Source organism: Bubalus bubalis, chromosome 6 (assembly GCF_019923935.1).
Source record: "Bubalus bubalis isolate 160015118507 breed Murrah chromosome 6, NDDB_SH_1, whole genome shotgun sequence".
Classification (NCBI taxonomy): domain Eukaryota; kingdom Metazoa; phylum Chordata; class Mammalia; order Artiodactyla; family Bovidae; genus Bubalus; species Bubalus bubalis.
In genome coordinates this window covers 16,286,058-16,300,954 of record NC_059162.1, presented here as the reverse complement: position 1 = coordinate 16,300,954, position 14,897 = coordinate 16,286,058, and the positions used below count along the sequence as shown (strand labels likewise).

Sequence of the window (14,897 nt, the reverse complement as noted above, 5' to 3'; positions counted from 1 at the left end):
GCTACAAAAGAGGAATAAACAAAATAAGAGGAAATTTGGGGAGTTTAAAAAAAAATGACAGAAATGAAAAACTATTAACAAAAGATTTTGATGATAAAGTTGAGGAAATCTCCAAGACAGTAGACCAAAAAACAGAGATAGAAAATAGGAGGAAAAAAGCAAACTAGAATGGTATAACTGATCAGTAACTTGAGAAAATATCCCAGAAGCAAAGGATATTACTTTCTAACATGAAAGGACTCACCACATGCTAGATACCAAGGATGAAAATAAACCCACTCCAAGGCACATCATAGGAAATTTTAGAACACTAGAGTTGAAGGAGAATCCAAATAATTTCAGACAGAAAAAAAAATCAGAGGATGAGAAATCACAATATTCTCAAACTTTAACAGCAATATTGGACTTAAAAGACAAGATAAAATACTGAAGGAAAATTGTTTCCAATCTAAAATTGTATATCCAGTTAAACTATGAATTAAATATGGCAATATAATAGTCATGTTTAGACATGAAAGAAGTCTAAAAGAGAGGTAGATATAAAAGGATATTTAATAGAAAAGACTGATGCTTTCTCACTAACATTAGGATTATGTGCTCTTACTACTATTGAACATCATACTAGATGTTCCAGCTAGGATAATAGGGCCAGAAAATGAAATGAAAGAGTTGCAACGGAAAGGAGGAAGTAAAACTATATTTAAAGATACCATGATTTTCTATGTAGAAAAAGAATCCTAAGGAATAAAAAACAAAAAAAATTACTAATAGTAATAAATGGCACCACCAATTCAATGGACATGAACTTGGGCAAACTCTGGGAGATGGTGAGGGACAGGGAAGCCTGGTGTGCTGCATGCAGTCCATGGGGTCGTGGAGAGTCAGACATGACTTGGCGACTGAATAATAACAACAATAAATAAGTATCACAAGGTTTCAGGATATAAGATCAATATACCAAAAAAATGTATTTCTATATATTGGCAACAATTTGAAAATGACAGTAAGTCATTCACAATAGCATAACTAATAGTAAAATATACAAGAATAATTTTGGAAGAATAAGTGCAAAAGCTTACCATTGAAAACTACAAAAATTGCTGAGATAAAATCTAAATAAAAGGAGAGCAATACCACACCCACAGTGTGTGCTATGTCACTTCAGTCGTGTCTGACTCTGTCTGACCCCATGGACTGTAGCCTGCTAGGCTCCTCTGTCCATGGGGATTTTCCAGGCAAGAGCCCTGGAGTAGGTTGTCATGCCCTCCTTCAAGGGATCTTCCCAACCCAGGGATTGAACTCACGCCTCTTGTATCTCCTGCATTGGCAGGCAGGTTCTTTACCACTAGCGCCACCTGGGCAGTCTCCTTGGAACACAAACAATATTAAGATAGCAATTCTGCCCAAAAGTACCTATAAATTGAATACAATTTATTTGTATACAAATTAATTTATATACAATAAATTTAATGCAACTTTTTAACATGTAAATTAACAAGCACAGCTGTTTCTCGTTTTTTGTTTGCTTATCCTTTTTTTTTTTTTTGGCCTTCCCACACAGCTATTGGCATCTCAGTTCCCCAACCAGTGTTCAAAGCCAAGCACCCTGAAGTGGGAGTGTGGAGTCTTCACCACTGGACCACCAGGGAAGTCCCAACAGTTTCTCCTTAATGTGGAGTCCTGTTTTGGAAGGCAGACTAGGTGAGTTAGTTTTAAAAAGTCATAGGGAACTGACTGCTACATCCCTTTCAGATCATTTTCTATAGGCTTCTTGAAATCACCCACTGTTGGAGGAGAAATTACAAAAATAAAACTTACCTTTCTTCTTTAAAATGATAGAAGAGAGAGAGAGAGAGAGCAGGGAGGTTTTGGTGAGTTTTGATATTCTTCAGCCTGAAAGGCTCAAGGAGGGTGGCCCATAGGAGGCAGTGTGTAGGGTTGGGAGAACTATATGTCTTAGATTGGGTCCCCCTAGAAATAGACTCTGACATGGAGAGTTTAATGTAGAAGGTTTGTTTAGGAGTGCTCTTGAGAGAAATACCTATAGGAAAGTGAAGAAATCAAGATTCCACAAAGGGAGTGGCTGACACAGTGTGGTTGCCATTGAATCCTCAACTGATCCTAGCATTTTACAGGGAGTTCTGGATGGCTCAGTGGTAAAAGAATCCACCTGCCAATTCAGGAGACATAGGAGACATGGGTTTGATCCCTGGGTCGGGAAGATTCCCTGGAGAAGGAAACGGCTACCCACTCTAGTACTCTTGCCTGGAGAATCCCATGGACAGAGAGGAGCCTGGCTGTCTACGGTCCATAGGATCCCAAAGAGTCCGACACGACCGAGTGACTAAAAAGCAACTGGAATGGAGATAATTTTTCTGAATTGTCCCAAATTAAAAGGCAAAGGGAAGATATACCCATTTGAATGCAGAGTTCCAAAGAATAGCAAGGAGAGATGCTTGAAATAGGAGAGTGCAAAGAAATAGAGGAAAACAATAGAATGGGAAAGACTAGAGATCTCTTCAAGAAAATTAGAGATACCAAGGGAACATTTCCTGCAAAGATGGGCACAATAAAGGACAGAAATGGTATGGACCTAACAGAAGCAGAAGATATTATGAAGAGGTGGCAAGAATACACGGAAGAATCTTTATCTCTAAATCTCTAAACAAAAAGGATCTTCATGACCCAGATAACCACGATGGTGTGATCACTCACCTAGAGCCAGACATCCCGGAATGTGAAGTCAAGTGGGGCTTAGGAAGCATCACTATGAACAAAGCTAGTAGAGGTGATGGAATTCCAGTTGAGCTCTTTCAAATCCTGAAAGATGATGCTGTGAAAGTGCTGCACTCAATATGCCAGCAAATTTGGAAAACTCAGCAGTGGCCACAGGACTGGTCAGTTTTCATTCCAATCCCAAAGAAAGGCAATGCCAAAGAATGCTCAAACTACCGCACAATTGCATTCACCTCATACGCTAGCAAAATAATGCTTGAAATTCTCCAAGCCAGGCTTCAACAGTACGTGAACCATGAACTTCCAGGTGTTCAAGCTGGATTTAGAAAAGGCAGAGGAACCAGAGATCAAATTGCCAACATCTGCTGGATCATTGAAAAAGCAAGAGAGTTCCAGAAAAACATCTATTTCTGCTTTATTGACTATGCCAAAGCCTTTGACTGTGTGGATCACAACAAACTGTGGAAAATTCTGAAAGAGATGGGAATACCAGACTACCTGATCTGCCTCCTGAGAAATCTGTATGCAGGTCCAGAAGCAACAGTTAGAACTGGACATGGAACAACAGACTGGTTCCAAATTGGGAAAGGAGTACATCAAGGCTGTATATTGTCACCCTGCTTATTTAACTTATATGCAGAGTACATCATGAGAAATGGTGGACTGGATGAAGCACAAACTGGACACAAGATTGCCGGGAGAAATATCAATAACCTCAGATATGCAGATGGCACCACCCTTATGCCAGAAAGCAAAGAAGAACTAAAGAGCCTCTTGATGAAAATGAAATAGGAGAGTGAAAAAGTTGGTTTAAAACGCAACATTCAGAAAACTAAGATCATGGCATCTGGTCCCATCACTTCATGGCAAATAGATGGGGAAACAATGGAAACAGTGAGAGACTATATTTTCTTGGGCTCCAAAATTACTGCAGATGGTGACTGCAGCCATGAAATTAAAAGGCACTTGCTCCTTGGAAGAAAAGTTATAACCAACCTAGACAGCATATTGAAAAGCAGAGACATTACTTTGCCAACAAAGGTCCATCTTGTCAAGGCTATGGTTTTTCCAGTAGTCATGTATGGATGTGAGAGTTGAACTATAATGAAAGCTCAGTGCTGAAGAATTGATGCTTTTGAACTGTGGTGTTGGAGAAGACTCTTGAGAGTCCCTTGGACTGCAAGGAGATCCAGCCAGTTCATCCTAAAGGAAATCAGTCCTGAATATTCATTGGAAGGACTGATGCTGAAGCTGAAACTCCAATACTTTGGCCGCCTGATGCAAAGAGCTGACTCATTTGAAAAGACCCTGATGATGGGAAAGATTGAAGGTGGGAGGAGAAGGGGACGACAGAGGATGAGATGGCTGGATGGCATCACCGACTCAATGGATATGAGTTTGAGTAAACTCTGGGAGTTGGCGATGGACAGAGAGGCCTGCCGTGCTGCGGTTCATGCGGTCGCAAAGAGTCGGACATGACTGAGCGACTGAACTGAACTGAACTGAAAAGGCAAAGGGGCCTGGACTTTGTATCCCTGAATCAGCCCATTGTTGACTTCAGGAAACCTTCTGGGACAGGGTGAGACAGCTCAATGTGTCTGAGCTAATTTCCAGTTGGGAGGCAGCTGAGAGCCATCAGCAACGGATCTTCCCAGCCGCTGGGACATAGGCTCACGATCTTAAAGAGAGGATCTGGGTAAAGCACTGTGGTGTCTGCTACCGTTTACCACCACCACTGCTTGGACCCATACTTATGGTTAGTTTACCCAGTTGAGGGGAAAGTTTCTATAGGACTCTGATTGGTTTTATTTCTTGGAGGAAATTTAAGAGAATGTTTAGTGGAAAAGTCTATAGCCTTAACTACTGCAATTGGTTTTGAGGCTCTAATGGATTCTTATTATCCCCTCTTCCGCACCACTAACTCTAGATCTTCCTTATCTTTGGTGAGCGCCTCTGCTGGTCTAGGCAGCTGGATAGTGGGATGACCCCAGCCTTCACCCAAGAGTGCCCTTGGTTACCATGCCCTTCCCAGGCTGTGGCTGCTATGTTTTTCTATTTACTGTTAAAACTGAGCATGGGAACAGCAAGGGTGGATGACCTGAATGCCAGAATTTTCTTCCTGGCTCCCTCATGTAGCTGCAGTCGTCCGTCCTTCATCATAGTCAATTACTCCAGCCAGTATGAGGACTTCTTTTCTTACCTGCTGGTCTCTTGCGACCAAGACCCCAAAGTTCTAAAGGGATTCTTACTGTGACCCCTGGAGGAAGCATTACATCTCTGGTTTTCAGGACTTCTGGACCTCAAAATCAAATTCCCCACGTTTCATTGTGAGTGAGGATAAGTGGAGGCTACTTGATTTCTATCTTACATCCATGCAATCAATTCCCAGATCCATGTAATCTTCCTACTGGGGATACAGAATCATACAGTTGCCACTGATTTAGGGTATATATTATATTCTGGAGGATGGTACCTCATCCTCTTGGGATTTCCTCTTGAAGCTGTGTCTTTAAGAGGTCAGCAAACTGATCTGGCAGACTGGTGGCCTCTGGGTGGGGCAGTGTAGGATCAGTGGATCTTTGGGTCATGTTCCCACTGCCACATCCCCTTTACTGTAATGTGGATCCCTTTGTCTAAAATTCTATAATGTGGATTCCATATCAATAGATCAAGTACTCTATAAGTCCTTATAGAGTGGTATTAGCAAGACCCTATGGGCAGGAAAAGCAAGCCTATACTCAGAATATGTGTCAATTCCAGTCAAAAGTGATGGGAAATCTAGTGTCCCCAACTTATCCCTAGTTATCTACTTCTCCTAAAGAGACTGCACCATATTAAGGGCTCAGTATTAGTATTTTTAATATATATATATATATATATTTATTTATTTGGCTGCACCCAGTTTTAGTTGGGTATGCAAATTCTTAGCTGGGGCATGGGGGACCTAGCTCCATGACCAGGGATCAAACCCAGGCTCCCTGCACTGGCAGCTTGGAGTCTTAACCACTGGACTACCAGGAAGTCCCGTTAGTGTTGGTTTTTAATGGTCGTTGCATGTTGGCAGCAGCAGTAGCTAACTGAGCCTTGGTGAGTCGGAGCTCATGCTGCTGGGCCCATGGATAACCTCTGTGCTACCCCCAGCCACTCTACTCAGTGTATCCATCACACAGAATTGGGTGGTTGATGATGGACAGTGGCTAAGTCTTCCTGCCTTCTTGGTTGTTTAGTGTCTCATCTGTGATGAATGCTTTCTTTCTTTCTCTTTTTTCCTTTTCTGGTTGAGCAGTGAGGCTGTGGGATCTTAGTTCCCCGACCAGACATCAAACAGGCACCCCCTCCTCCAGAGGAAGCAAGAGTCTTAACCACTGGACTGCCAGGGATGTCCCGATGGATGCTTTCTTGGTGGGTGTTAACGTGTGATAGAAAGACCTTTACGCTTCAAGACTACTTCTATATGTCCATCCACATCTCATCCTCAGGCCTTCTTGTCCATAATCTTTCACTCTTTGTCTTTTCAAGCCCCTGACCAGACTACCAGGCTAGTAGTGACTATGTATATTCTCACCTTCTCATTCTACAAAAAGTGGATGATCAGATGGACTGTCTAAATCTCTGTCCCTTGGAAGGATCTCTCCTCACCACTATCTTTTAGGGCCACTCCTGATGGGTTGCAATGCAGCAGCAGTCAATTTTTGGCTTTTACCCATATACCATGCCAACTCATGTCTGAACAAGCTTCAGTTCAGTTCAGTTGCTCAGTCGCATCTGACTCTTTGTGACCCCATGAATGGCAGCACGCCAGGCCTCCCTGTCCATCACCACTCCCAGAGTTCACCCAGACCCACGTCCATCGAGTCGGTGATGCCATCCAGCCATCTCATCCTCTGTCGTCCCCTTCTCCTCCTGCCCCCAATCCCTCCCAGCATCAGAGTCTTTTCCAATGAGTCAACTCTTTGCATGAGGTGGCCAAAGTACTGGAGTTTCAGCTTTAGCACCATTCCTTCCAAAGAACACCCAGGACTGATCTCCTTTAGAATGGACTGGTTGGATCTCCTTGCAGTCCAAGGGACTCTCAAGAGTCTTCTCCAACACCACAGTTCAAAAGCATCAATTCTTCGGCGCTCAGCTTTCTTCACAGTCCAACTTTCACATCTGTACATGACCACTGGAAAAACCATAGCCTTGACTAGACGGACCTTGGTTGGCAAAGTAATGTCTCTGCTTTTTAATATGCTGCCTATGTTGGTCATAACTTTCCTTCCATGGAGTAAGCGTCTTTTAATTTCATGGTTGCAATCACTATCTACAGTGATTTTGGAGCCCAAAAAAATAAAGTCTGACACTGTTTCCACTGTTTCCCCATCTATTTGCCATGAAGTGATGGGACCAGATGCCATGATCTTAGTTTTCTGAATGTTGAGCTTTAAGCCAACTTTTTCACTCTCCTCTTTCACTTTCATCAAGAGGCTTTTTAGTTCCTCTTCATTTTCTGCCATAAGGGTGGTGTCATCTGCATATCTGAGGTTATTGATATTTCTCCGGGAAATCTTGATTCCAGCTTGTGCTTCTTCCAGCCCAGCGTTTCTCATGATGTACTCTGCATATAAGTTAAATAAGCAGGGTGACAATATACAGCCTTGACGTACTCCTTTTCCTATTTGGAACCAGTCTGTTGTTCCATGTCCAGTTCTAACTGTTGCTTCCTGACCTGCATACAGATTTCTCAAGAGGCAGGTCAGGTAGTCTGGTATTCCCATCTCTTTCAGAATTTTCCACAGTTGATTGGGATCCACACAGTCAAAGGCTTTGGCATAGTCAATAAAGCAGAAATAGATGTTTTTCTGGAACTCGCTTGCTTTTTGGATGATCCAGCGGATATTGGCAATTTGATCTCTGGTTCCTCTGCCTTTTCTAAAACCAGCTTGAACATCTGGAAGTTCACGGTTCACGTATTGCTGAAGCCTGGCTTGGAGAATTTTTAGCGTTACAGAAGTCCAAATGGAAGAAGATGATTCTCAATAGGGTCATGTGAGCTGAGACGAGAGATGCTTGTTGAATGACATGAGAGTCTGGGTCACTTATTTTCTGCTAGCTTATGCTCTCTGATGCTACTTATGCCTAAACCCAAAGATGTCACTTCCATTTTACAATGTGTTCTTGCTGGGCCTACCCTTCCTAATGACATGGAGGATCAGGTAGAGTCCGGCTTGTGTTGGGCAGTTCTGGCTACTGGGTCACTTGATGAACTGTAAGAGCTTCTCTTCAATGGTATGTATTTCTCGCTGCAGATGGCATGGCTTTGCTCCATAGCCCTGTGGGTCTACATTATGATTCTCCTAGTAGAGCTTGCCAAAGCACACACACTACAGATATTCTAGTCTCATTAGGTCTGCTGGCTTATATGACTGCAGGGTCCTTTTTTGCTTTGGCCCCATTCAAAGTTGACAGCCTTCACTGTCAGCTAGTAAATTTTTCAGAGTTGTATTCTCAAGTGTGAAATATATTTCTCCTAAATCCTGAGTAAATAGGTAATGTGTTTTTTCTTAGTGGTGGAAGATATGAGGTGCAACAATCAGTCCTTTGCCTCAGAGAGGATATCTAACATGTCCCAGACCACTGGACCTCTGAAAACTTCACCAATATGGCAGTTTCCTGGACCTTTACGGGAATGTTTCCCACCCTCTGATCATGTATCTTTCCAGGACCTCCAATATACTTTCACATTTTGTCCTCTTCTGATCTGGTTAGCATGATGTTATATATACAGTTGACTCTTGAAGAATGCAGAGGTCAGAGGTTCTGACCATCTGCACAGTCAAAAGTCCAAGTATCATTTCATAGTTAGCCCTCCATATATATGGTTCTGTGCCCATGGAGTCAACCAATTGCAGATAATGTAGTACTATAATATATATTTAATGAAAAAAAATCCATATATAAGTGGACCCACCGAGTTCAAACCTGTGTTGTTCAAAGGTTCATTGTATAGTGGACCAATATGATGTTTTTCAAAATGTCCAAATAGTCAGGCTCCCTTCAGATTCTATTACAACAGAGGACCAGAGAGTTAACACAGTCCTGGGGTAAGACTGTAAGTGTATATTGCTAGACTTCCCATGTGGATGGAACTGCTTGTGGACCTCCTTTCTGACCTGTCTGGGATGGAAAATAACGTATTTTCCAGATTAATGACTACATACTCCCAACTAGAGGTGGCATTAAACTGACCTGTAAAGTTACCATTTGGGACACAGCAATTGCAATTGGAGTTACTGTTTAAGTAAGTTTATGGTAGACCATTGTCATCTGTCATGATCGATCCAGTTTTTAAGAGCCAAACTGGTGGTATGAAAGGGGCCACCTCTCTTTTATTCTTTGTGTCTTGGAGGGTGGCACTAACCTCTTCCATTTTCCCTAGGATGTGGTATTGTTTTTATTTCTTCTCTTCATGTTGGGTAGACCCAGGCATCTAGTTGGCCTTCATCACTTACTCTACAGGTCAAAAACCACTATGAGTGTTCTGCAACGCCAAAGGATGTCCACTGCTATTATATGTTAGGGTATTGGGGAAGTGACCACCTGGTGGATCCCTGGTCTCAGGGAATATCCTTTGAATCAGACCTTAGCCCAGGACTCCATTTATTATCTGGGCCCCCTGTGCTACTTCTCTAACAAGGGGCCATGGTACAAATTTGGGTTGTCAACTGTCAATGTTAATTCAGATCCTTCGTCCAAAAATCCTCAGAAGGTCTGAGTATTCTCCCTTTTTTCAATAACGGTCATCAGCGTAAATGAGTTGTTTAGGCATTTTTACTTTTCTTAGCATGAGCTATCATTTTCCCCAGGCCTTCAAGAAGAGTATTCATCCCACATTCCAGGGGGATCTTGCCAGGATCTAAATCCTAAGTCCCAGGAGAGTGCTCCCTTATCAATAAATTCTTCCACATCTAACTTTATGTTCCACTTCGTTTGACCCAGCACTCTTGGCATCCAGGTCTATGTGCAACACTACCAAATTCTGCTTAGTCTTTGAATCCCTGCATCAACCATTCATTCATTGGGCCCTGAAGGAGGGCACATGACCTTGGCCGAAGCAGTTTCCTGCCACAGAAGTCACTGCCATGAGGGCAGAAGCTGCATGCTCTCAGTGTCTGTTATTCCCAGAAGCTGGGGAATGGGTGCATTGGCTCTGAACAGGGGACCTGGGTGGAGTACTATAATATCCACTAAACCTAGGAAGGAAGTATTATTCCACAGAGATGTGCCCAGGACTGTGCTAGAGCCCCTCACCCCCACCCCTGCCCCTGGGGTTATATAGTCCAGCTCTCAAGAACCTCGTAAACAATATATATTTTTAAAAATCTGTATATTGGACTTTCCTGGAGGCCCAATGGTTAAGGAGGCACGGGTTCAATCCCTGATCGGGGAACTAAGATCCCACATGCGGTATGGTGCAAAGGAAAAAAGAAAAGCGACTATGTATAGTACTTCCACCTACTAGAGCATCAGCTCTAGGAGGGCAGAAACTATGTCTCCCTAGGGGCTAGAGCTTGATTCATCATTGAAGGAATCTTAACTAGAGGCTTGAAATGTGAAGACATAGGAAGTGGCTATGTGTTAAGCAGAGTAAGAGTGGCAAGCATCCAGAGAAGGGGAAGTGGAGCCCAGTGGGGGCATGAAGCCCTCATTTGGAGCCAAGGCAAGAGACAAGGTAGAGCATTCTCTAGTTAAGGTGCGACTACAAGTGCTCCTGAGATGGGCTTTACTCCTGCAGCCTATGGTCTTCAGTCCAGTCTCCCTGGATGCATGTTAAATTTTCCAAGCATCCAAATGGCTGGGGGAAAGACTTCACATTCCACAGGAGAAGCACTGTGGAATATCAGACGGAGACTCAGAAGACCTGGCCTAGCTATTAACTAGCTGTGTGGCCTGGGGAAGCCTAAGGCTCTCTCAGGACAGTGCATCCTCATCCTCAGTACAGTAGTAGAGTGGGAGCAGTCTACTACCACTTTCCACAGCTGGTTTGAGGACCAAGAGAACTAATGCCCACGAAGCAGGCTAATCCCTGCAGTCTGTCAGCACAAGGGGAGGCTGCTTACTCCTGGAGGCCTGGGGCTGAGACAGAGGAGACAGAGACTGGGCAAACGCCAGACTCTGGCTGTGCACAGTCTGCCCACATTCTTTTGTTATCTCTGTCCTCCCGAGCTTCCACTCATGCACGGGCAGACATCAGCTGCTGGTCAGTAACTGAGCTAATTGGTTTTAAAGTCTTTTCCTTATCTTTGCCCCTGACAGGCAGGAGCTATGTAGCAACAGTGTGTCTATGCAGATGGAGAGAGTGGTGACCAGGGACAGGGTGTCCCCACTATGGTCTCCATTCAGTCTCTGGTTGAAGTCAAGGACCTGCTCCGGATCCGCAGCCTCCTGGCCCGGCAGTGCCTGGCGGAGCTTCTGGCTGTGTTTGTGCTCACGGTAGGCGGTCTAATCGAGGGGGAGGAAAGAAAGGAGGTGGGCTCCTCCTAGGGTCCCTACCTCTTCCTCTGGGTGCACTAGGAGGACAACGCCTCCATCAGCCTCTTTTTCCTGCTCTTGTTCCTCTATGCCTCCCCTACCTTCTTGTTTTTATTCCTGTCACTTTCCATCTCTTACCCTCCTTCGCTTCCTTTACTCTCCCTCTCTTTCTCCCATCATTTCTCTTTCCCCCTTTCTGTTTTTTCTTGCTGATCCCTCAAGTCCGTTCATCAATCTTGGCCATCCCCTCTCTTCCCAGTCTCTCTCTCCTACGGGTCTCCCAGGCTCCCTATTCTTGGTTCCGTCTTCCTCATCTTTCTTTTCTCCACCAGCTCCTCATACAGGGCTCTTCGGCCCAGGCTGTCACCAGTGGAGGAACCAAAGGAAACTTCTTCACCGTGTTTCTGGCTGGCTCTCTGGGCATTATGCTAGCCATCTATGTGAGTGGTAATGTCTCAGGTCAGTAGGGTGAGGTCATCAGATAGGGTAGGATGTGCACTTGAGTTTGGTAATAGTGAAAAGGGTCCCTTGGTTACTCACAGACATTATCTCCTTGAGCTTGACCAGTGCCCTGGACTGAGATATGCCTCTGGCCCAGTCCAGTCCCTTCTCTCTCTACATCTCGCCCTCCCACTTCACATTAATCCTCCGCTCAGGTAAACAGAGCTCTATGCCAAGGCATCACGAGTAAATGCACTCATCTTGTGTCTCCTACCTAAGCCCTCTGGGGTTCATCTTTGCTTAGACCTCACCAGCTTGTTCCTTAGACTCACATTGCATCAAGTACTGGAATAGAAAGAGCAGACAGACCCAGGTTTGAACTTGGCTTCACTGCATGACCTTAACAAGTCGCTTAGCCTCCTAACGCATGTGATGAGAATAGTAACATTTGACTTAAGCGTTGTGGGGAGGAATAGCAGTGTTACTGGTGACCGTGCCTGATAGTGACACTTAATGGATATTGGTTTTCTTTTCTTGATCCTTGAAGAGGCCCACCTGAATCCAGCCTTCTCCCTGCCCATGTGCCTCCAGGGACACCTCCCCTGGGCCAGGTTTCTCAGTTACTCCTTGGTGCAGTTGCTGTCTGCGTTCTGTGCCTCTGGAGTCCCCTGTGCTTTCTATCTGGAGAAGGCGATGGCACCCCACTCCAGTACTCTTGCCTGGAAAATCCCATGGATGGAGGAGCCTGGTAGGCTGCAGTCCATGGGGTCACGAAGAGTCGGACACGACTGAGCGACTTCACTTTGACTTTTCACTTTCATGCATTGGAGAAGGAAATGGCAACCCACTCCAGTGTTCTTGCCTGGACAATCCCAGGGATGGGGGAGCCTGGTGGGCTGCCATCTATGGGGTCACATAGAGTCGGACATGACTGAAGTGACTTAGCAGCAGCATGCTCTCTATCACAGTAACAGAGAACATGGTTGGGGGCACCTGTGTGTGGTTAACGATGCCTTAGAGCAGTTTTGAATGAGCAAAGATGGAAATCCTGGGTGTCCCCTACCCTACAGATGCCCTACAGAACTACCCAGGTGGGAGCCTGACAGCGACTGGTCCCAAGGAGACGGCTTCCATCTTTGCCACCTACCCTGCCCCCTATCTGTCTCTGAGCAATGGCTTCCTGGATCAGGTAGGCATAAGAGGGTGACCCGGGAAAGCCACAACCTTTGCCCTTTTCCCCCTGGAAGCTCGGCCTGCTGTTTAGGCTCTGGGTGGGTTGTGGGGCTGGCTTTATCTTTGCATCTCGCCTTCTGCAGCTGCATGAGTTGGACAAAGTCAGATGCCATGGGGTGGCAGCCTGGAGTGTTTGGGTGAGATAGGGCAGGTGGCGCATCTGGCAGCTGACGGGAGCCCCCCTGCCTCTGTCAACACCAAGGTTCTGGGCACCTGGAAGCTGATGGTGGGGATGGACATCCTGGACACGGAACAAGGGAGTGCCTGCAGGTCTGGAGCCCGTGGTAGTGGGGTTACTGATCCTGGCCGACACGCTATCCATGGGTGCCAACTGTGGGCTCCCAATCAACCCTGTCCAGGACCTCGGCCCACGGCTTTTCACCTAGGTAGCTGGCTGGGGCCCTGAAGTCTTCAGGTAGCCTCCCCTGGTGCTGTCCTTCCACTCACATGCCCCTGCTAAGGGCTCTGACCCTGGGTCTCCAGCTCTCTCCTTTTAAATAGTTCTCTTGGCATCTCAGGACAGTTTGAGCCTCCTCTAAGCCCCAGTTCTCCCTTTATGTCTTGTCCCCTTTTTCCCCTTTTACCCTTTTCACTGAAACAGTAAGATTTAGAGCTTGTGTTCAACAAAATGCATGTATGAGATAATCCCTAAAGATCAAGCTCTCCTGGGGTCTCCTCCTCTCTGAGTGCTATGCTTTGGTGCCACAACACTCTTTCTGGTGTTTCTCACCAGAAACTGCTTTAGGGAGTTTTCTGAATACCTTCAGTTCTTCAGAGGGAAGGCTAAGGGACTAACCCTGATATCTCCCTTCTGTTCTTGTCTGGCAGTGCTGGCAATGGTTGGTGGTGGGTTCCTGTGGTGGGCTCTCTAGTGGGGCCCATGCTTCGCACAGCCACATACCAGCTGCTGGTGGCAAAACACCATCCTGAGGACTCAGAGCCATCCCAGGATCTAGAGTGTGCCCAACAGGAAGCCTCAGACTCGGGAAGTCCGGCCGCAACTCAGCTGCAGGAGAGTAAGCTGTGACTCTGGCAGGACAGTCCTCACCTTCCTCGTGGACACTGAAGAGGGCCAGAGACCCCATGCCTGGTGACAAGATGTTCTTTCTCTTTATTAATACGCCAGGCCCTGGGCAGCTTCTCCGTGTGCTCATCTAGGCATCTCCTCCTCCTAAACTGGGGAGGATGCCTGGACAGGGAGAATGAGGAGGCTCAGGTACCAGCCTCAGTCTTCTCATCCCCCTCCTCGCCCACGCAGGATTTTAGACCCTGGACTTCCAAGAACGTACTTCCTCCAAGTAGCCGCCAGAGGGTGCGCACCATGGAAACCGGATTGGGAAGGCTTCGGGAATCTGCAGGATGGTGGGGGCCGACCATCCTGTGCAGGACATAATCCAGGGGACTTCTTCGAAAGCTTGGCCCCCACTGACTGACTCCCAGCTATCGTAGCCTCAGCGCCGCCCGCCTTTACGCTGACTGGGGCGCCTCGCCCAGATTCAGCCACCCCGCAGATAGTAATTACGGGTGGTGGTAGGGAAACCGCCTCCACCAAGGGGGCGTGGTGGGCGGGGGGGGACGGGAATGGGGGGGGACGGGAAAGGGAGGGCCGCCAGAAGAAGACAGTCAAGTGGCTGGAGACTGAGCAAGATGGAGAAACTGAGGCACGACCCCATACGTAGACATTCCGGGCTGTGTCATTCAAGGAGAGGGTGAACTACAGTGAGAAGAGATGAGCCAGGGCGAGGAGAGAAGGCGAAGGAGCAGAGGGCCCCGAGCGGAAAGAGGAGGAGTAAAGGCCAGCTGGCGCGGAGGAAAATTCTCGTCGTTCAGCGCTTCCTCAACTCTCACACACCTCCCCGACGAAGAGAGGTCTCTTTTAGCAGAGAAGGAGCGTTCTTCTGTTTCCCTTTTTTCAAATTAAAAATAAAAAATCTCAGAGCTATCTTGCCTCCAGACTTTTTTTTTTTTTTTTTTTT

The 14,897-nt window shown here is 46.1% G+C and overlaps 1 protein-coding gene across 1 annotated transcript; it reads left to right on the top strand.

Annotated features, from left to right (window-relative positions):
* The first annotated feature begins 10,110 nt into the window (after window positions 1-10,110).
* Window positions 10,111-14,863, top strand: AQP10 (aquaporin 10). The gene is given in 9 exon segments (XM_006044200.3): window positions 10,111-11,208; window positions 11,580-11,706; window positions 12,236-12,351; window positions 12,634-12,655; window positions 12,759-12,877; window positions 13,124-13,167; window positions 13,169-13,336; window positions 13,750-14,435; window positions 14,625-14,863. Coding segments are annotated over 8 exon segments (900 nt in total). The 5' UTR covers window positions 10,111-11,103; the 3' UTR covers window positions 13,949-14,435; window positions 14,625-14,863.
* The last annotated feature ends 34 nt before the right edge of the window (window positions 14,864-14,897 follow it).